The following is a 22,041-nucleotide window of genomic DNA, read 5'->3' as shown; positions in this document are numbered from 1 at the left end:
TTCTGTAAGTTTTATGGTTTATTTAAAACTTGCAAATGTAATCCATAAACTTACTGGACAATACAATATTATTTTTCCACAAAACAGCATTATTTCAAGAAACATTTGCTCCATGATACTTTTATTATGCTTTAAAAAATACATGTGGAGCATATATGAGCAGGAAATGTAGATAATAATAACATACCTATATTAAGTGAAAATATTCAATTTAAACATTCTAATTGTTGCTGTGAATGTTATTGAGAAATTACACAAGTTGCACAAACACTATGTTTTTTTTGTGAGAGAAAGCAAATGACAATACAGATGATCAAGAAATATTTCTTAGTAATGTGACATTATTAGTTGAACCTACTACTACTTTAAGAATTATAATAACTCGCCTGAAAATGCAAAAGCTTTTAAAAAGACCTGAACTGGTCTACAACTCAAAGCCTGTATTTTTGCGGATGTGGCTCTGGTTGAAGCGGGGAATACGTTCATCGAGGAGCACTCCCATCTTCAACAACATGCCTGTGGGAATCGGGCGAGCGTTGCGGGAGACGTACACTTTCTCCAGCTGTGAATCCATTGGAGAGGGAATGTGTTTCGAGCATGAAGGACCAGTCAAACCGGGAATGCACGTCACCTGCACTTTATAATACAGCAGTCCATGTTTGAGTGCACAGATTTCCTTGACCACACCAGATTTCAGGTAAAGATTACATGCCCCAAGCAGCTCTTGTGAACTTCTGTCCTCATCAAACACCTCCAGCTTCAGGGTGATAGAGCTAGTAAGGTCCTCAGTTCCAAGATGGAAATCAGCGTTCCATTCAGGATAGTTGTTATTCAATATTGTGCCCGTCTTGTCTCTGAATCTATTATTGAGGCTCAGCTTGACGAATCCATCTGTCCCATCCCAAAAATCTCCATATAAACCGGTGGCTTTTATCACAGTAACTGTGACTTCAGCAGATCCTTTCTGAGCGGGGCAGCAGTTTATGGACAACTGGGGGTTGTTTATGCAGCTGCATTCGCAGGGCTCCTTAGAGTTGGTATTCACACCAATATTGCATGGGCTTGTACAGTTTTTCAGCAGACCCCTCTGGAGGATGTAGTCCTTGATGGCATTGCGCAAATGTGCTCGTGCATGTGTCTTCGCTGGCAGCAAATTGTGTATGGACTCGAGCGTGTAGGAAATGATATCAGGGTGAGCAGGAAGAGATGCCAACCACTCCTTATAGGCATTTGGGTCGTTATTTGATGAGAAAAGGAGGTCAACACTCTGAGTGTAGCCACCAATCACATTTGTATCCCTTTGGAAAAAAGAAATTATGTTTTTAGAATGAATGAATATTTAATATATTTTGGCATAATGTAACCAACATATGTGATGAGCAGAACTAACCTGTCACTGAAGCTGCTAGCAAAGCTCTTTTTACTCAAAGACTTGTCCCTATCCTGCTTGCAGTGGTGAGCCTCAGCCTGCCAGTTTGCCTCCGGTCCTTTGCTGACAGAAGCCTCCATATCAAGACACATCTTCACCTCGTCCACACTCAGACCCTCTAGGGAAGCCTCACACTCCTTAATGCTGGTCACAGAGTTAACCTCTCCTCCAAGAGTCACCTGTACACAGCCACAATATATTCAGTCTACAAAACCACATGTGTTTTTATTATAAAACATTGAAGGTTGAAGTGGATGAGTCTGCTCCATACTCTGTTGTGGACATCTGATATTCACCTTAGTGATATAATGAGTACCAAACTTGTCAATCAGCTTGTAATAGAGGTATTTTGAAGACTCATCATAGACCTCAGGGAGACTTCCAAATTCTTTGACTAGCTCTGGGTGCAGGAGTGGACTGTTCGAAACTCTGTATCTAGAAGACAGACCATAAAGTATATCTCAACAACAAAGATGAATGATGGTGTGTTTGTATAATATTAAATATAAACCAACTTGAGACACCACTGTTAAACCACACATCCTACCTGTAATATCCACATGAAACAGCATGGCTGGTGAAGCTGAACTTGTCTTTTTTGGTTTTCTCCATTGAATATTCAGCCAGCTTGGAGTTACTGCCTGCCAGCATCAGTGATCCCTGGACTTTTGGAGTCACTATCTGCAAATCTGTCTTCCAGTTGTTCTCAATAGAGGAGGAGCTGGAGCTGACCAGGGCCTCACTAGACTGGTAGACGGAGCTGGACAACTTCATTTTGCACTTCTGAGTCGGTCTCCAGTCCACCACAGAAACCGGGAGCTTCTGTGTTTGACCTTCCATGTAGGGGTTTTTACACAGAGTGCAGGATTTGTCCTTCTTGAGCCAAGTGCTCATGTCAAGAACGAAGGCCCCTTTCCGTTCCATGGTGGTTATGTCAAAGCCTTCTCCTGCCAGGTCAGATCCTGGAGTGAAGTCCACATCACGACACTGAGACTCACTGGCATTGAAGCAGCGCTGAGTGGATGGAGGAGGAAGACTTGCAGCAAACACAGCCCAAATCAGCAATGTCTTCAGCATGGCTGTATCTGGTGTTTGTCCTGTTCCTGTATTCTGAAGCAATGATACGATTCTACTTAGCAATGATCCAAAGTATGCTGACGACCTGCATTACTGTCTAGGATGGAAATACTGACTGCTTCACCAAGAGGAAGATATTGTGTGCAAGTAATCCAAATTAGATAGATATGTTATATACCATTAAACAACACAGACTACTGATTCAGAAATCTTCTTTATTTCTGCACTCATAGAACTCCTTCCTACTTTTCTCAGTTTAAAATGCAATATTATATAAAAACATATAAAATTAATGTAAAATTAATTTATACCTTATTACAAAAATTAAATAATTATTGTATGTTAATAAAAACCTGAACAGTGTTTTAGGTTGATGGATCCCAATTTTGAAACCTAGTGACCCAGTGTTAATGTATTCATCGATAGAGACCAGAGGTGGGAAGTAACGGAGTAAAAATACTTTGTTACTGTACTTAAGTACATTTTTCTGGTATCAGTACTTTACTCCACTATTTATTTTTCTGACAACTTTTTATCTTTACTCATTACATTTTTACACAAATATCTGTACTTCTTACTTCTTACATTTTCAAAATGGACTCGTTACTTTTAGTATTATTCCTTCTCATTGGACGCTGTTTCCAGCCTATCATCCTATCATTGTGTGGCTTTTTCCCCATGTGACTGGTGTACTGTATTATTTACTGGCTATCAGACATAGACTAAGGATAGCGGAGCTATCCTTAAAAAAAAAAAAAGTGCGTCTTCAGCTGTCTGCTTTATTAGAACGGAGAAGCACGGGTACGCGCAGCGTGCACGCGCAGTCAGAGCTGGAGGCGTTTATCTATAACGTTAATCGGCGGAAAGACGCAAAGACGGCAACCAAAAGCAGTGAAATGTCACTATTCTTATTACCAGAGTTGTCATATAATATATAATATAGAACTCTTCTTGTCTTAAATTCTCACTGAGGGCTAAAACCCCCTAAAGATGAAACCCTATAACCGCCCCTGGTGTCAACCCAAAAAACACGAAGTGCTTAATTTAATTAACATTAATTTTGTCATTTGTAAAACATCACAATAATTTTGAGTTGTTTTGAAGCACAGAGCTGGAATCTCCCTACAGTTTGGGATATGGCCTTGGTGATACACTTGGTATACATTATATTTCCAAAAGTATTAGGTCACATGACCTCTCCTGCTATATGTGGTTGTTTTCTGATCTCATCCCTACTGAACACCTTTGGGATGAATGTGAACGCTGACTCCACCCTACATCACCTACATCAGTGCCTGCCTCTTGTAACACTCCTGTGGCTGATGAACACAAATATCCATCAGCACACTCCAAAATTATATATACATATATAAAACATGACGTCCAGTTACCGGCATGACACTAAACAGGTAAAAACGACTTTTTACTTAAGTACATGTCAGAGCCCACACTTCTTTACTTTAACTTGAGTAAAAGAGTGTAGTCACTACTTCTACTTTTAATGGAGTCTTTTAAAAAATGAGTATCTGTACTTCTACTTGAGTAAAGGATGTGTGTACTTTTGCTACCTCTGATAGAGACTTACAAACACTTTTGTAAGAAGCTCTGTATAAGGTAAAAAAATATTATTTTTAATTAATAGTTTGAAATATAAATTTATCATTCGATATACTTGCTGAAAGTTGTCAATATACACAATTAAAAAATAAATTGTGAAAATGTCCATTAAAAGTGGACATAAATAAAATTTAGGCATCATTTTGCTTACCTCGGTGTGATTGCGCAGATATAACCTGTGTACTTATATCTGAAGCTCTTCTAAGTGAATGTTCTTCTTTAGTTCTAAACAGGGTATTTATACACAAAAACAAAACATGGGCAGGACCACATTTACTTGTCTATAAATAGTCAGGAGGTTTAAGAAAATGTGTGAAAACCTGTGTGTGTAAGGTGTTATTATTCGCTCACTCTCACTCATTTTCCACCGCTTATCTGATGAGGTGTTATTATTAATCAGAAAATACAGATCTGTTACAAGTGTCAGAACACAATACTGTTTATAGAGCAAAGGTTTTAGGCAGGAGTTCAAACATGCTGTAAAATAAGAATGCTTTAAAATCTGTGTCTGGGAGAGACCTTGCTGAGACAGTAGAAGAACCTTGTGTGATTTGACATGGTGCCTTAGTTTTGCCTTAGTAACAGTTTGTTTATTCCTCACCCTCCTTAGGTGTTTCTGTTTCAGTTAATGATTGGGTTTCAACCTACATATGAAATTGGTTATCATTAGCATCTTCTTGGTATAATTGTTTAATGACACATCTGACTCTGCTCCTATAAAATCCCTGACTTTGTTCTCAAATTCACTGTATAAAGTTTGCAAGTATAAGAATTGATGCTGTTTTGGAGCCAAAGGCTCCTCACATCAAATATTGATTTGATTTCTTTTTTCCTGTTCACTCACCATATTGGTAAAAATAAACAATTAAAATATATTTTTAGTATTATCTAAATATATTTTTGAAAGCAGTCTTACTTTACCACATTTCTTCACACCTGCCTAAAACTTTTGCACGGTATTGTATGATTTATTTTACTCTAACATATTTTTATGGAACAAAATAGAGTTTTTGAAAGCTATAATATGCTCATGTATAAATGTCTTAACTAATATAAGGAGACACCAAAATGGTCCTCAGCCAGCTGAAGCACTTCTTAAAGCAATGACAGACAGTGGCACTGGTCTCTACTACTCTTTTCCAGTAGCTGGGTAATAAACTAATACTAGGTTGACTAAGTACTTCCACCTCTGCAAGCAACCACCTTTGACAGTTGTCTCAGAGCTGTTGGGCAAATGTAAAAGTTTGGCTGAGCTCCTGGTTCTCCAGCAGGCTTGCAAGCTTGGCTTCCCCCTACAGTTGCAGTAGCATGCAGACAGCCCAAGGTGACTCTGAACACCTCCACATGGCTGCTGCACACACAAAACATTCATCAATGCATCCATGTCATACTGCAGTCCCACTTTTTAGAGCTTAATATGGGGGATAGCAGCTTTAGCCATCGATGGAGTACTGACCAGGTTTGGACCTGGTTCTGAAGCACCTGTCAGTCCTCATTATGGGCTTTGAAAAGGCCATTGAAATGTTGCTCCTACTATGTGTGATGCAAGACTATTGTGTTTGGTGAATGCGAGTGAGGGCTGTCTAGTCTTGAAGAGGTTAGGCTTACAACAGCAGGTAACATTGGGGTCCATAGGGGTAGCCTAGTGGTTAAGATGTAGTACTACTGATTGGAAGGTTCTGAGTTTGAATCCCAGGTCCACCAATCTGCGACCATTTTGTCGTTGAGCAAGGCCCTTAACCGTCAATTGCTCAGTTATATAAAATAAGATTAAAATGTAGATCTTTCTGGATAATCTAAATGCTGTTAATTATAAATAGTTGGGTGACCCACATATGAGTATTCCAAAAGGTATGTAGGAACTCATTAAACATAAAAGGTTCTCTGGTCTGATGAGAACGAAATGTAATTTGAAACGTCATACATTTGGCCGAAAATTTAAAATTGGATAATACACTGAGAGCCCCCATCCCACAATGATGGTGGTGGCATCATACTCTAAACACACTGCCAAAGTCACACTGAAGTGGTTCAAACATGCAAGGACATGCAAGGACCAGAATGAGTTTAGGATAACATGCAAGGACCAGAATGAGTTTAGGATAGCCCAGTCAAAGCCGCAACCTCAATCACATCAAGAATCTGTGGCAAGCCTTGAAAATCTATACTCACCAATGATTTCGAACTAAACTAACAGTATTTTGTTTTTTAAAAAAAGGTTAAGTAAAAAAAATCAGGAACAGCACACAGGAATTTCTACCAGCAATTCATACAAAGGTTCTGTCAGCAGACATGGGAATAAAAACAGACCCAACTGCAGGATAGCTAAAATAAGCTGGATTTATTAACTAAAAAACACGAAACAGGGACAAAGACACAACAACCAAAGACATGACCAGACTTGACACAAGACAAGGATTCTGCGCCACCATCGGCAATGAGGCACGGTTAAATACACAAGACAATTAACAACAGGGAACACGTGTGCAGAGACGAGGAGGAGTAAACAAGGGTGGGGCAGACACGTGAACACAGAACATAAACAAAAGCACGTGGCCAAAGTCCAGAAAGGATCCTGACAGGTTCAGCTTTGTGGCTTTAATTCAATTCAAGTTTATTTGTATAGCGCTTTTTACAATTGACATTGTCTCAAAGCAGCTTTACAGAACATAAACACAGAGCAGAAGGTAAACATAATTAATGATAAAGGAATTAACGAATAATAAAAGAAATAAGAATTAACAGAATAAAAATTCTAGATTATTATTAGATGTATATAGTTCACAATGTGTATGTATTTATTCCCCTATGAGCAAGTCTGAGGTGACTCAGGCAGCAGTGGCAAGGAAAAACTGCCTTAAATTGGTAAAGGAAGAAACCTTGAGAGGAACCGGACTCAAGGGGGAACCCATCCTCATATGGCTTTACCCTTAACATCAATCTCAAGAAGAAATCCAAAACCCTCAAATGGAATAATAAACCTGCTTGGATATTTACTGCTGAATGTCATCCACAGAGAAAAAGCCATCTACTGTGTACACACTTTGCATGGATCCAAAACACACCCTTGAGTGTCCCTTTTTACAGCACAGCTGCTAAAATATTGGTAATTTTACACATTACAGAATGACTCACCCTTGTTGCAGACACAGTGGTACATGCTCAGTGCATCTACAATGACCCGGGTATCGATCCACCTGTGGATTCTTTGCAAAGACATCTTGTCTTCTGCTTGGGGCTTATCTGTACCACTCTGCTTTGGAGGAAGCTACTACTATAGAACATAGAGTAGAGTTTATTATCATAAGCAAAAGGAGTTGATAAGTCTATTCTTTACATTTCTGTTTAAGATTCTAACAGAACTGAATAAAACCTAACACAGTTACAGAATTGTGTGTGAATTTTTGTTTCTAAAGTAACTGAAGCAAAGTGCTTAAGATTAAAGGTTTCTAAAGTAACTGAAAATTAATGTGTGTTTATTATAATTCTGTTAAGATTCTAAAGTACAGTAACTGAATTAGCCCGAAGCAGTGTGGTGGCCAAATTATAGCTAAACGTGTTTCTAACTGGTGATAGTGTAGGGAGCCCGAAGGACCACGGCTCTGTAGTTTAAAGCAATTACCCAATGCAGTGTTTTGTTGTCCGACATACTGTGACATTGTTTTAAACTTACAGCATAAATTCTGAGACAATAAAGAAATGTCTCCCTTCATTAAGTCCTTTTTTTTTTGGCTAATTGTAGATCTTTCACATCTGTAGCTGATGTTGTTGTACTAGAAATGTTGTTAAAGCCTGGCAACCAGAGTTAATTATATTAATCCAAATAGAGATGAACAAAAACAAGATGTTCATCTGTAGCATAAGGCAAGTGTGATAGGCAAGTGTTGGTTACACAATTCCACTGGACTACAGACTGTTAAAGAAATGACATTATTTACATTTACATTACCGACTGAGTCTGGGTCCTCTCAAGGTTTCTTCCTCATATCATCTCAGGGAGGTTTTCCTTTTGAACTTTATAATTTTTCTGTTTCTTTACTTCTTTAAAGCTGCTTTGAGACAATGTCTATTGTTAAAAGCACGAAACAAATAAATTGATTTGAATTGTGTTATAGCCTCTTTATTTTAGTTTATAGATGTTTCAATACTAATGCAATATTGGCACTTAAGAAATCTGTGGCTGCTGAAATAAACAAAATGGAAAGAGTTGTTTTACGATACATTATTAATCTGTAAAGGCAAGTTTCAGTACAAATGAACAGGAAAGGTTTAGCAATAATGTGTCAATATAATGTGCATTTATTTTCTACTTTAAGCATTATAATAACTGGTTTAAAAATGCTAAAGCTTTTAAAAAGACCTGAACTGGTCTACAACTCAAAGCCTGTATCTTTGCGGATGTGGCTCTGGTTGAAGCGGGGAATACGTTCATTGAGGAGCACTCCCATCTTCAACAACATGCCTGTGGGAATCGGGCGAGCGTTGCGGGAGACGTACACTTTCTCCAGCTGTGCATCCATGGGAGAGGGCTTAAGTTTTGAGCATGAAGGACCAGTCAAACCGGGAATGCACGTCACCTGCACTTTATAATACAGCAGTCCATGTTTGAGTGCACAGACTTCATTGACCACACCAGATTTCAGGTGAAGTTTACATGTTCCAAGAAGATCTTGTGAACTTCTGTCCTCATCAAACACCTCCAGCTTCAGGCTGATAGAGCTAGTAAGGTCCTCAGTTCCAAGATGGAAATCAGCGTTCCATACAGGATAGTTGTTATTCAATATTGTGCCCGTCTTGTCTCTGAATCTATTATTAAGGCTCAGCTTGACGAATCCATCTGTCCCATCCCAGAAATCTCCATATAACCCGGTGCCTTTTATCACAGTAACTTTGACTTCAGCAGATCCTTTCTGAGCGGGGCAGCAGTTTATGGACATCTGGGGGTTGTTTACGCAGCTGCATTCGCACGGCTCCTTAGAGTTGGACTTCACACCAATATTACATGGGCTTGTGCAGTTTTTCAGCAGGCCCCTCTGGAGGATGTAGTCCTTGATGGCATTGCGCAAATGTGCTCGTGCATGTGTCTTCGCTGGCAGCAAATTGTGTATGGACTCGAGCGTGTAGAAAATGACATCAGGGTGAGCAGGAAGAGATGCAACCCACTCCTTATAGGCATTTGGGTCATTATTAGATGAGAAAAGGAGGTCAACACTCTGAGTGTAGCCACCGATCACATTTGTATCTCTTTGGATAAAAAAGAAATTATGTTTTTAGAATGATTGAATATTTAATATAATTTGGCATAATGTAACCAAGATATGTGATGAGCAGAACAAACCTGTCACTGAAGCTGCTAGCAAAGCTCTTTTTACTCAAAGACTTGTCCTTATCCTGCTTGCAATGGTGAGCCTCAGCCTGCCAGTTTACAGCTGATCCTATGCTGACAGAAGCCTCCATATCAAGACACATCTTCACCTCGTCCACACTCAGACCCTGTAGGGATGCCTCACACTCCTTAATGCTGGTCACAGAGTTAACCTCTCCTCCAAGAGTCACCTGAACACAGACATGATATATTCAGTCTACAAAACCACATGTGTTTTCCTTAAAAAACATTGAAGATTGAAGTGGATGAGTCTGCTCTATACTCTGTTCTGGAAATCTGAAATTCACCTTTGTGATATAATGAGTACCAAACTTGTCAATCAGCTTGTAATAGAGGTGTTTTGAAGACTCATCATAGATCTCAGGGAGACTTCCAAATTCTTTGACTAGCTCTGGGTGCAGGAGTGGACTGTTCGAAACTCTGTATCTAGAAGACAGACCATAAAGTAGATCTCAACAACAAAGATGAATGATGGTGTGTTTGTATAATATTAAATATAAACCAACTTTAGACAGCACTGTTAAACCACACATCCTACCTGTAATATCCACATGAAACAGCATGGCTAGTGAAGCTGAACTTGTCTTTTTTGGTTTTCTCCATTGAATATTCAGCCAGCTTGGAGTTACTGCCTGCCAGCATCAGTGATCCCTGGACTTTTGGAGTCAATATGTGCAATTCTGTCTTCCAGTTGTTCTCAATAGAGGAGGAGCTGGAGCTGACCAGGGCCTCACTAGACTGGTAGACGGAGCTGGACAACTTAATTTTGCACTTCTGAGTCGGTCTCCAGTCCACCACAGAAACTGGGAGCTTCTGTGTTTGACCTTCCATGTAGGGATTTTTACACAGAGTGCAGGACTTGTCCTTCTTGAGCCAAGTGCCCATGTCGAGAACGAAGGCCCCTTTCCGTTCCATGGTGGTTATGTCAAAGCCTTCTCCTGCCAGGTCAGATCCTGGAGTGAAGTCCACATCACGACACTGAGACTCACTGGCTTTGAAGCAGCTCTGAGTGGATGGAGGAGGAAGACTTGCAGCAAACACGGCCCAAATCAGCAATGTCTTCAGCATGGCTGTATCTGGTGTTTGTCCTGTTTCTGTATTCTGAAGCAATGATACAATTCTACTTAGCAATGATCCAAAGTATGCTGATGACCTGCATTACTGTCTGGGATGGCAATACTAACTGCTTCACCAAGAGGAAGACATTGTGTGCAAGTAATCCAAATAATTAAATGTATGATCTACCATTATACAACACAGACTCCTGATTCAGAAAGCTTCTTTATTTCTGCCCACATAGAACTCCTTCCTACTTTTCTCAGTTTAAGATGCAATATTATATATATAAAAAAGAATGAACAATTAATTTATACCTTATTACAAAAATTAAATGATTATTGGATTAAAAAAAAACCTGAACAGTGTTTTAGGTTGATGGTATCCAAAGTTTGAAACCTAGTGACCCAGTGTTAATGTATTCATCGATAGAGACTTTAAAACACTTTTGTAAGTCGCTCTGTATAAGGGCAAAAAATATCAATTTTAATTAAAAGTTTGAAATATAAATTTATCATTCAATATATTTTCTGAAAGTTGTCAATATACACAATTGAAAAATAAATTGTGAAAATGTCCATTAAAAGTGGACATAAATAAAATTTAGGCATCATTTTGCTTACCTTGATGTGTGATTGCGCAGATATAACCTGTGTACTTATATCTGAAGCTCTTCTAAGTGAATGTTCTTCTTTGGTTCTAAACAGGGTATTTATACACAAAATCAAGACATGGGCAGGACTAGATTTACTTGTCTATAAATAGTCAGAAGGTAAAAAAAAAAAAAGTGTGAAACCCTGTGTGCATGAGGTGTTATTATTAATCAGAAAATGCAAATCTGTTTCATGTGTAAGTTTTCTGTGTAGAGAACAGAACACAGTACTGTGTATAGAGCAAAGGTTTTAGGCAAGTGTTCAAACATGCTGTAAAGTAAAAATGCTTTAAAATCTGTTCCTGGGAGAGACCTTGCTGAGACAGTAGAAGAAACTTGGGTCTTGTTGCTATGCACAGGTTTGACATGGTGCCACAGTTTGTTTATTCCTCACCCTTTTTATTTTTTTCTGTTTCAGTTAATGACTGGGTTTCAACCTACATATGAAGTTGGTTTTCATTAGAAAATCCCTGACTTTGTGCTCAAATTCACTGTTGATGCTTGTTTGGAGCCAAAGGGTCCTCACACCAAATATCGATGTGATTTAAATTTTTTTTCTGTTTACTCTCCATAGTGATAAAAATAAACAATTAAAATATATTTTAGTATTATCTAAATATATTTTTGAAAGCAGTCTTACTTTACCACATTTCTTTACACTTGCCTAAAACTTTTGCACATGATTTATTTTACTCTACCCGCTTTCTATGGGACCAAATAGAGTTTTTGAAAGCTATAATCAGCTGTATACACGTCTTAACTAATCTAAGGAGACACCAGGTACTCCTTAATGCTAGTGACAGAGGCACCTGGAGGTGCTAGTGCTGACAAGTGACTTGCTGAACTGGTAAATGGTGCTTGACAGTCACTTCTAATAGCGTAAAATAAACTGGATTTATTGACTAAAACACACGGAATAGGGACAAGGACACAGATGATACCAGACATGACACGACGACAGATGACGACAAGGATACTGTGCTGCCATAGGCATAGTTAAACGCATAGTTAAATACACAATTAAACACATAAGGAACAGATGTGCAGAGGTGGGGAGGAAGAGACAAGGGTGGGGCAGACACGTGACACAGAATAAAGAAAAGCATGTGGCCAAAGTCTGGCTGAGTCCTGACAGTACCCCCACCCCCTAAGGCGTGGCTCCCGACGCACCAATCCTGTTTTAATGACAATCCCGAAGAGGTCCAGGAGGGGGGAGCAAGGCACACTGCGAGGCAGTTGCAGGGAGCAAGGCACAGCGTGAGGCAGGTGGGGTGGAGCAAGGCACACGGTGGCGGTCGAGCAAGGGCCGAGTGATGTCCACAGCCAAGCAACGGCCCCAGCCGAGCTAAAGGGCCAGAGGGTGATCAGCTGAATGTACCATCCACACTGAGCTCCGTAACCTGCAGGACATCTACAACATGCGGTGCCGGACCAGAGCCAGGAAGATTGTAAAAGATCCCACAGATCCCACCCATCCCACCAATTGACTCTTTTCTTTGTTGCGTTCAGGGAAACACTTCTGCTCCTTGAAAGCAAACACGGAGAGAATGAGGAGAAGCTTCTTCCCGCAGGCCATTTGGAGTCTAAATCAGGAAACCAGCATCTAGTTCTGGACCTCTCTCTCCAACTACACTGTTTTTATGCACACCTTTTATTGCACTGACACTTTAACTCTGGACTTGCACAGCACAGAACCACTTTATACACTATTTACACACCATACGGCACCTGGACACTTTAAGGACAATCTTTAAAAAAAACCACACACATTTATGTATATGTATGTTTATGCATGTGTATATGCATTATTTCTCCACTTATATTTTCATATTTTATATAGTTTTTATATAGTGTAAGTAATTACAGATAAATGCACCCAAATTTCACACCAAGATACACATCTAAAAGAGCTCATTCCTAAAAAGGTTTAAGTATCATAAGGTAATACGTTTAGGACCCTAAATGTATGAACTTGTTTCAATAGTTAGTATGGCCGCGGCAGCAGGGCATCAAGGATCGCCACGAACAAAGGGACTACATGACCGCGAAGACCATTTAATGTGAGCATTTGGTTGATAACAATTGTAACAATAACAAGCCAAGGTGTACATGACCATGATTAACATTTAAAGACATTAGCTAGACAACAAGGTGTGACCCAGCCATTTGGGAGACACTCAGTTCTTACACTCAATACAAATTCAAAGCAGAACCTCATTTAAATTACCAAAAGGGAAAACAGTATAAAATGCTTGAGCAGGATTTGCTCGGGGCTCTTACTGACTCCGATGAACCCGGAGTTCACTTCATGTATTTTGTCATTGCTATGCTGGAATAAACTTCTTGTTCTTCATTAAGATCTTCACCATCATCGTCTTATTTTTACACACATTTTTTTATTTCTTACATTGGCGAGCCAGCCAGGAGGGATTCCAAAAAAAAAAAGTGGGAAAGGTAAGAAAAGAGGAATTTTCTTCTTTTATGCTTTTTGTGATTCAGGGAACCCCCTCATTTAACAAAACCTATCAAAGAAAGTTTTAGTGTAGAATAGAACATAGAGTTTATTGTAGTTTTAGTTTTAGTGTAGAATAGAACATAGAGTAGAGTTTATTGATCATAAGCAGGAGGAGTTATTGTTAAGCCTATTCTGTACATTTCTGTTTAAGATTCTAACAGAACTGAATTAAATCAACGCAGTGTGGTGACAGAGTTGGATGTGAATTGTTGTTTCTAAAGTAACTGAAGCAAAGTGCTGAAGCTGATAGGTTTCTAAAGTAAGGAAAATTGTTGTGTGTTTGTTATAATTCTGTTAAGATTCTAAAGTAACTGAATCAGCCCGAAGCAGTGTGGCAGTTGAATTATAGCTAAAAGTGTTTCTAAAGTAAGTGAAACAGTGATAGTGTAAAGAGCCTGACGCACTGTGGCTCTGTAGAGTTTAAAGCAATAACCCGAGGTAGTGTGGGGTTGTCTGACAGACTGTACCAGTGGTTTAAATTTACGTTTTAAGTCCATGTACTGTGGTTAAGTAAACGGTTAGGTTTTAACACAAAGAAACACAAAGAAAAGTCTTTTGTGTCTGTTTGTAGAACAAAACACATATGAATTATCTAAATCAATGCTTTATTTTGAATCAAATAGAAAAACTAATAACCAGTATGTTGTTCTGCCCTGATGGACACACCTTCTAACTCAAAATCAATTGCACATTCTGTAATTCACATTCACTTTCTGTAAGTTTTGAGGTTTTTTAAAACTTGCAAATGTAATAACTAAACTTACTGGACATGCAATACAATATTATTTTTCCACAATACAGCACTATTTCAAGAAACATTTGCTCCATGATACTTTTATTTTGCTTTAAAAAGATTTGTGGAGCATATATGAGCAGGAAACATAATAATGAAATAAAAACATAAAATATAATAATAACATACAAATATCCATCCATCCATTCATTTTCTACCGCTTATCCCGGGCCGGGTCGCGGGGGCAGCAGTCTAAGCAGTGACTCCCAGACTTCCCTCTCCCCAGACACTTCCTCCAGCTCTTCCGGGGAATACCGAGGCGTTCCCAGGCCAGCCGAGAGACATAGTCCCTCTAGCGTGTCCTAGGCCTTCCCCGGGGCCTACTCCCGGTTGGACATGCCCGGAACACCTCCCCATGGAGGCGTCCAGGAGGCATCTGAAACAGATGCCCGAGCTACCTCAGCTGACCCCTCTCAATGTGGAGGAGCAATGGCTCTACTCTGAGCTCCTCCTGAGTGACTGAGCTCCTCACCCTATCTCTAAGGGTGCGCCCAGCCACCCTGTGAAGGAAACTCATTTCGGCCGCCTGTATCCGGGATCTTGTCCTTTCGGTCATGACCCAAAGCTCATGACCATAGGTGAGGGTAGGAACGTAGATCGACTGGTAAATAGAGAGCTTCGCCTTGCGGCTCAGCTCTTTCTTCACCACAACAGATCGGTATATCGACCGCATCACTGCAGAAGATATACCAATCCGCCTGTCGATCTCCCTCTCCATCCTTCCCTCACTCGTGAACAGGACCCCAAGATACTTAAACTCCTCCACTTGAGGCAAGAGCTCTCCACCAACCTGAAGGGAGCAAGCCACCCTTTTCCGGCTGAGAACCATGGCCTCGGACTTGGAGGTGCTGATTCTCATCCCCGCTGCTTCACACTCGGCTGCAAACCGTCCCAGTGCATGCTGAAGGTCCTGAATTGAAGAAGCCAACAGGACAACATCATCTGCAAAAAGCAGAGGCGAAATCCTGTGGTCCCCAAACCGGACTCCCTCCGGCCCCCGACTGCGCCTAGAAATCCTGTCCATATAAATAATAAACAGGACCGGTGACAATGGGCAGCCCTGCCGGAGTCCAACATGCACCGGGAACAAGTCTGACTTACTGCCGGCAATGCGAATTAAACTCCTGCTCCGGTCATATAGGGACCGGACAGCCCTTAGCAGAGGGCCCCGAACCCCATAGTCCCAGAGCACCCCCCACAGGTCACCACGAGGGACACAGTCAAATGCCTTCTCCAGATCTACAAAACACATGTGGACTGGTTGGGCAAACTCCCATGAACCCTCCAGCACCCTGGTGAGGGTATAGAGATGGTCCAGTGTTCCACGACCAGGACGAAATCCGCATTGTTCCTCCCGAATCCAAGGTTCGACTATCTGCCGAATTCTCCTCTCCAGTACCCTGGCATAGACTTAACCGGGGAGGCTGAGGAGTGTGATCCCCCTGTAGTTAGAACACACCCTCCGGTCCCCCTTCGTAAACAGAGGGACCACCACCCCAGTCGGCCAGTCCAGAGGCACTGTCCCCAACCGCCACACGATGTTGCAGAGGCGTGTCAACCTTGACAGCCCCACAACATCCAGAGACTTAAGGTACTCGGGGCGGATCTCATCCACCCCCGGTGCCTTGCCACCGAGGAGCTTCTCAACTACCTCAGTGACCTCAGCTTGGGGGATCGACAAGTCCACAACCAAGCCCTCCACCTCTGCTTCCTGAATAGAAGACATGTTGGTGGAGTTGAGGAGATCCTCGAAGTACTCCTTCCACCGTCCGAGGATGTCACCAGTCGAAGTCAGCAGATTCCCACTCCCACTGTAAACAGTGTGAGCAGGGCACTGCTTACCCCTCCTGAGGAGCCCGACGGTTTGCCAGAATTTCTTCAAGGCCAACCGATAGTCCTTCTCCATGGCCTCACCGAACTCCTCCCAGACCCGAGTTTTTGCCTCTGCAACCACCCGGGCTGAAGCTTGCTTGGCCCTCCGGTAACTATCAGCTGCCTCCGGAGGCCCCCAAGCCAACTAGGCTTGATAGGACTCCTTCTTCAGCTTGATGGCATCCCTTACTTCCGGAGTCCACCACTGGGTTCGGGGATTGCCACCACGACAGCCACCAGAGACCTTACGGCCACAGCTCCGTGCGGATGCATCGACAATGGAGGTGGAGAACATGGTCCACTCGGACTCAATGTCTCCAACCTCCCACGGGATCTGGTTGAAGCTCTGCCGGAGGTGAGAGTTTAAGATTTCTCTGACAGGTGACTCTGCCAAACGTTCCCAGCGGATTCTCACAGTACGTTTGGGTCTGCCAAGTCTGTCCAACTTCCTCCCCTGCCCTCGGACCCAACTCACCACCAGGTGGTGATCAGTTGACAGCTCTGCCCCTCTCTTTACCAGAGTGTACAAGACATACGGCCGGAGGTCAGATGAAACAACCACAAAGTCGATCATCGACTTTCGACCTAGGGTGTCCTGGTGCCATGTGTACTGATAGACACCCTTATGCTTGAACATGGTGTTCGTTATGGACAAACTGTGACTAGCACAGAAGTCCAATAACAGAACACCACTCAGGTTCAGTTTGGGGGAGCCGTTCCACCCAATCATGCCCCTCCAGGTGTCACTGTCGCTGCCCACGTGAGTGTTGAAGTCCCCCAGTAGAACGACGGAGTCCCCGGTCGGGGCACTTTCTAACACCCCTCCCAGAGTCGCCAAGAAGGTCGGGTACTCTACACTGCCATTTGGCCTATAAGCACAAATAACAGCCACCCAGCTCAGCGGCCATGTTTTGGAGTTCACCCAGGTGAACGAGAGGGTCGTTTCCCTGCGCCATCGGGTCGGGGTGAGGTCTCTCACTGTTATTTGTGCTTATGGGACATACAAATATTAAGTGCAAATATTCAATTTAAACATTCTAATTGTTGCTGTGAATATGCTATTGTGAAATTACACAAGTTACACAAACACTATGTTATTTTGTGAGAGAAAGCAAATGACAGTTCAGATGATCAAGAAATATTTTTAGTAATGTGGCATTATTAGTTGCACCTACTACTACTTTAAGCATTATAATAAAGCGTTCCCATAGCGCCAGCACTGACGCAGTGTCGAGTTCCCTCGAAAGGGAACCAGGGTACCAAGACAGAGAAGAGCCTTGTCCTATTTCTTTCATGTACACTGAGTGCTGGTCGGTCCATCAAAGCTGTGCTAGTGTTCTGAAGGTGGTGTGGTGCAGATTGGGGTTAGATAAGTATTTTAAAGTTGACTTTTGGCTTTGCGAGAAAGGCAGTTTGGGTTAGTCTGGGAGCCAGGGCCCTAGACATAGCAGGTAATCTTAGGGTCCTAAGCAAGCATAGGTTCTCTAAAGTAGTTTTTCATGTAGAAGCTAATGATCTATGCATTCATCACTCAGAGGTTACTAAGAGAAATATAGTAGATATTGTGTATAAATATGTGTGTATTTTGCTCTGGCACAATCTCAATGTGACATGGCGATGTAGCTCACAGCAGGTTATGGTCTCTAAACTGCCAGATGTCCAGGTGGTGCTATGATAACAATGTAGGCTTCATAGATACTTGGAGCACTTTTGAAGGTAAGGTTAGGACACATGTCCATCCCACATGGGAAGGTGCTGCTCTCTCACTGCTCTCAAAGCTTTATTTTGAATCAAATAGAAAAAAGTAATTACCAGCTCCTCCCACTTTCTGTAAGTTTTGTGGTTTATTTAAAACTTGCAAATGTAATCCCTAAACTTACATGCAATACAATATGTTTATTTTTCCACAATACAACATTATTTCAAGAATCATTTGCTCCATGATACTTTTATTAGGCTTTAAAAAAGACATGTGGAGCATATATGAGCAGGAAACATAGATAATAAGGACATACATGTATTAAGTGCAAATATTCATTTAATTTAAACGTTCTAATTATTGCTGTGAATATGTTATTGAGAAATTACACAAGTTACACAAACACTATGTTTTTTTGTGAGAGTTTTATTAGGCATTAAAAAAAGGCAAATGACAGTACAGATGATCAAGAAATATTTGTTACTAATGTGGCATTATTATTTGCACCTACTACTACTTTAAGCATTATAATAACTGGTTTAAAAATGCAAAAGCTTTTAAAAAGACCTGAACTGGTCTACAACTCAAAGCCTGTATCTTTGTGGATGTGGCTCTGGTTGAAGCGGGGAATACGTTCATCGAGGAGCACTCCCATCTTCAACAACATGCCTGTGGGAATCGGGCGAGCGTTGCGGGAGATGTACACTTTCTCCAGCTGTGCATCCATTGGAGAGGGCATGTGTTTCGAGCATGAAGGACCAGTCAAACCGGGAATGCACGTCACCTGCACTTTATAATACAGCAGTCCATGATTGAGTGCACAGACTTCATTGACCACACCAGATTTCAGGTGAAGATTACATGCCCCAAGCCGTTCTTCTGAAAAGTTGTCCTCATCAAACACCTCCAGCTTCAGGGTGATAGCGCTACTAAGGTCCTCAGTTCCAAGATGGAAATCAGCATTCCAGTTAGGATAGTTGTTATTCAATATTGTGCGCGTCTTGTCTCTGAATCTATTATTGAGGCTCAGCTTGACGAATCCATCTGTCGCGGTCCAGAAATCTCCATATAAACCGGTGCCTTTTATCACAGTAACTGTGACTTCAGCAGATCCTTTCTGAGCGGGGCAGCAGTTCATGGACAACTGGGGGTTGTTTATGCAGCTGCATTCACACGGCTCCTTAGAGTTGGTCTTCACACCAATATTACATGGGCTTGTGCAGTTTTTCAGCAGACCCCTCTGGAGGATGTAGTCCTTGATGGCATTGCGCAAATGTGCTTGTGCATGTTTCTTCGCTGGCAGCAAATTGTGAATGGACTCGAGCGAGTAGGAAATGATATCAGGGTGAGCAGGAACAGATGCAACCCACTCCTTATAGGCATTTGGGTCATTATTTGATGAGAAAAAGAGGTCGACACTCTGAGTGTAGCCACCAATCACATTTGTATCCCTTTGGATAAAAAGAAATTATGGTTTTAGAATGATTGAATATTTAATATATTTTGGCATAATGTAACACACATATGTGATGAGCAGAACAAACCTGTCACTGAAGCTGCTAGCAAAGCTCTTTTTGCTCAAAGACTTGTCCCTATCCTGCTTGCAGTGGTGAGCCTCAGCCTGCCAGTTTGCAGCTGATCCTATGCTGACAGAAGCCTCCATATCAAGACACATCTTCACCTCATCCACACTCAGACCCTCTAAGGACGCCTCACACTCCTTAATGCTGGTCACAGAGTTAACCTCTCCTCCAAGAGTCACCTGTACACAGCCACAATATATTCAGTCTACAAAACCACATGTGTTTTCCTTCTAAAACTTTGAAGATTGAAGTGGATGAGTCTGCTCCATACACTGTTGTGGAAATCTGAAATTCACCTTTGTGATATAATGAGTACCGAACTTGTCAATCAGCTTGTAATAGAGGTGTTTTGAAGACTCATCATAGACCTCAGGGAGACTTCCAAATTCTTTGACTAGCTCTGGGTGCAGGAGTGGACTGTTCGAAACTCTGTATCTAGAAGACAGACCATAAAGTAGATCTCAACAACAAAGATGAATGATGGTGTGTTTGTATAATATTAAATATAAACCAACTTTAGACAGCACTGTTAAACCACACAGCCTACCTGTAATATCCACATGAAACAGCATGGCTGGTGAAGCTGAACTTGTCTTTTTTGGTTTTCTCCATTGAATATTCAGCCAGCTTGGAGTTACTGCCTGCCAGCATCAGTGATCCCTCGACCTTTGGAGTCATTATCTGCAGTTCTGTCTTCCAGTTGTTCTCAATAGAGGAGGAGCTGGAGCTGACCAGGGCCTCACTAGACTGGTAGACGGAGCTGGACAACTTCATTTTGCACTTCTGAGTCGGTCTCCAGTCCACCACAGAAACTGGGAGCTTCTGTGTTTGACCTTCCATGTAGGGATTTTTACACAGAGTGCAGGATTTGTCCTTCTTGAGCCATGTGCTCATGTCGAGAACGAAGGCCCCTTTCCGTTCCATGGTGGTTATATCAAAGCCTTCTCCTGCCAGGTCAGATCCTGGAGTGAAGTCCACATCACGACACTGAGACTCACTGGCTTTGAAGCAGCTCTGAGTGGATGGAGGAGGAAGACTTGCAGCAAACACGCCCCAAATCAGCAATGTCTTCAGCATGGCTGTATCTGGTGTTTGTCCTGTTTCTGTATTCTGAAGCAATAATACAATTCTACTTAACAATGATCCAAAGTATGCTGACGACCTGCATTACTGTCTGGGATGGCAATACTAACTGCTTCACCAAGAGGAAGACATTGTGTGCAAGTAATCGAAATAATTAAATATATGATCTACCATTAAACAACACAGACTCCTGATTCAGAAAGCTTCTTTATTTCTGCCCTCATAGAACTCCTTCCTACTTTTCTCAGTTTAAAATGCAATATTATATATATAAAAAAAAGAATGAACAATTAATTTATACATTATTACAAAAATTAAATAATTATTGGATTTAAAAAAAACCTGAACAGTGTTTTAGGTTGATGGTATCCAAAGTTTGAAACCTAGTGACCCAGTGTTAATGTATTCATCGATAGAGACTTTAAAACACTTTTGTAAGTCGCTCTGTATAAGGGCAAAAAATATAAATTTTAATTAAAAGTTTGAAACATAAATCTATCATTCAAAATATTTGCTGAAATAAAGTTGTCTATATACATAATTGAAAAATAAATTGTGAAAATGTCCATTAAAAGTGGACATTTGGGCATCATTTTGCTTACCTCGATGTGTGATTACGTAGATATAACCTGTGTTATAGCTGAGGCTCTCCTAAGCAAATGTTCTTCATTAGTTCTAAACCAGGTATTTATGCACGAGGACAAGACATGGGCAGGACTACATTTACTTGTCTATAAATAGTCATAAGGTTTAAAAAAGTGTGAAAACCTGTGTGTGTAACCTGTGTAAACCTCTTCTTAGTTTCTAAGCCTTAGTTTCTGTTTCAGTTAATGACTGGGTTTCAACCTACATATGAAATTGATTATCATTAGCACCTTCTTGGTATAATTGGTTAATGATACATCTGACTCTGCTCCTATGAAATACCTGACTGTACAAAGTTTACAAGTGTAAGAATTTATGCTGGTTTGGAGCCAAAGGGTCCTCACACCAAATATATCGATGTGATTTAAATTTTTTTCTTGTTCACTCAGCATATTTATAAAAATAAACAATCAAAATATATTTTTAGTATAATTTAATCGTTTTTTGAAAGCAGTCTTTACCACATTTCTTCACACCTGCCTAAAATTTTTGCACAGTTTTGCATGATTTATTTTACTTTAACATCTTTTTATGGAACCAAATAGAGTTCCCTTTCGAGGGAACTCGACGCTGCATCAGTGCTGACGCTATGGGAATGCTTCTTTGAGGAAGTTGTGTCTGAAGCTCTGTGTGC

General features: G+C 41.1%; 3 protein-coding genes across 4 annotated transcripts; all 3 read right to left on the bottom strand.

Annotated features, from left to right (window-relative positions):
* LOC113663259 (perforin-1-like) lies at positions 1-4,417 on the bottom strand. Its single transcript, XM_027178468.2, has 5 exons — positions 4,275-4,417; positions 1,977-2,539; positions 1,726-1,864; positions 1,391-1,608; positions 1-1,298 (listed from the first exon to the last, which is right to left on the bottom strand). The coding sequence occupies exons 2-5, from the start codon at positions 2,504-2,506 to the stop codon at positions 425-427; spliced, it is 1,761 nt and encodes a 586-aa protein (XP_027034269.1). The 5' UTR covers positions 2,507-2,539; positions 4,275-4,417; the 3' UTR covers positions 1-424.
* A 2,488-nt stretch (positions 4,418-6,905) lies between these two features.
* On the bottom strand, positions 6,906-11,263 carry LOC113663280 (perforin-1-like). 2 transcript variants are annotated; one of them, XM_027178506.2, is made up of 5 exons: positions 11,189-11,263; positions 10,048-10,610; positions 9,797-9,935; positions 9,462-9,679; positions 6,906-9,367 (listed from the first exon to the last, which is right to left on the bottom strand). In XM_027178506.2, exons 2-5 carry the CDS (start codon positions 10,575-10,577, stop codon positions 8,494-8,496), a joined length of 1,761 nt encoding a protein of 586 aa, XP_027034307.1. In that variant the 5' UTR covers positions 10,578-10,610; positions 11,189-11,263; the 3' UTR covers positions 6,906-8,493. The 2 variants fall into 2 exon arrangements, with proteins under 2 accessions (XP_027034307.1, XP_047657212.1); XM_047801256.1 differs by having other exon boundaries at positions 9,462-9,616.
* Positions 11,264-18,504: 7,241 nt separating this feature from the next.
* LOC113663250 (perforin-1-like) lies at positions 18,505-21,457 on the bottom strand. Its single transcript, XM_027178445.2, has 5 exons — positions 21,365-21,457; positions 20,227-20,789; positions 19,976-20,114; positions 19,641-19,858; positions 18,505-19,547 (listed from the first exon to the last, which is right to left on the bottom strand). The coding sequence occupies exons 2-5, from the start codon at positions 20,754-20,756 to the stop codon at positions 18,674-18,676; spliced, it is 1,761 nt and encodes a 586-aa protein (XP_027034246.1). The 5' UTR covers positions 20,757-20,789; positions 21,365-21,457; the 3' UTR covers positions 18,505-18,673.
* Positions 21,458-22,041: the final 584 nt, after the last annotated feature.

Source organism: Tachysurus fulvidraco, chromosome 15 (assembly GCF_022655615.1).
Source record: "Tachysurus fulvidraco isolate hzauxx_2018 chromosome 15, HZAU_PFXX_2.0, whole genome shotgun sequence".
NCBI classification, from domain to species: domain Eukaryota; kingdom Metazoa; phylum Chordata; class Actinopteri; order Siluriformes; family Bagridae; genus Tachysurus; species Tachysurus fulvidraco.
This window is presented reverse-complemented; position numbering and strand designations above follow the sequence as displayed.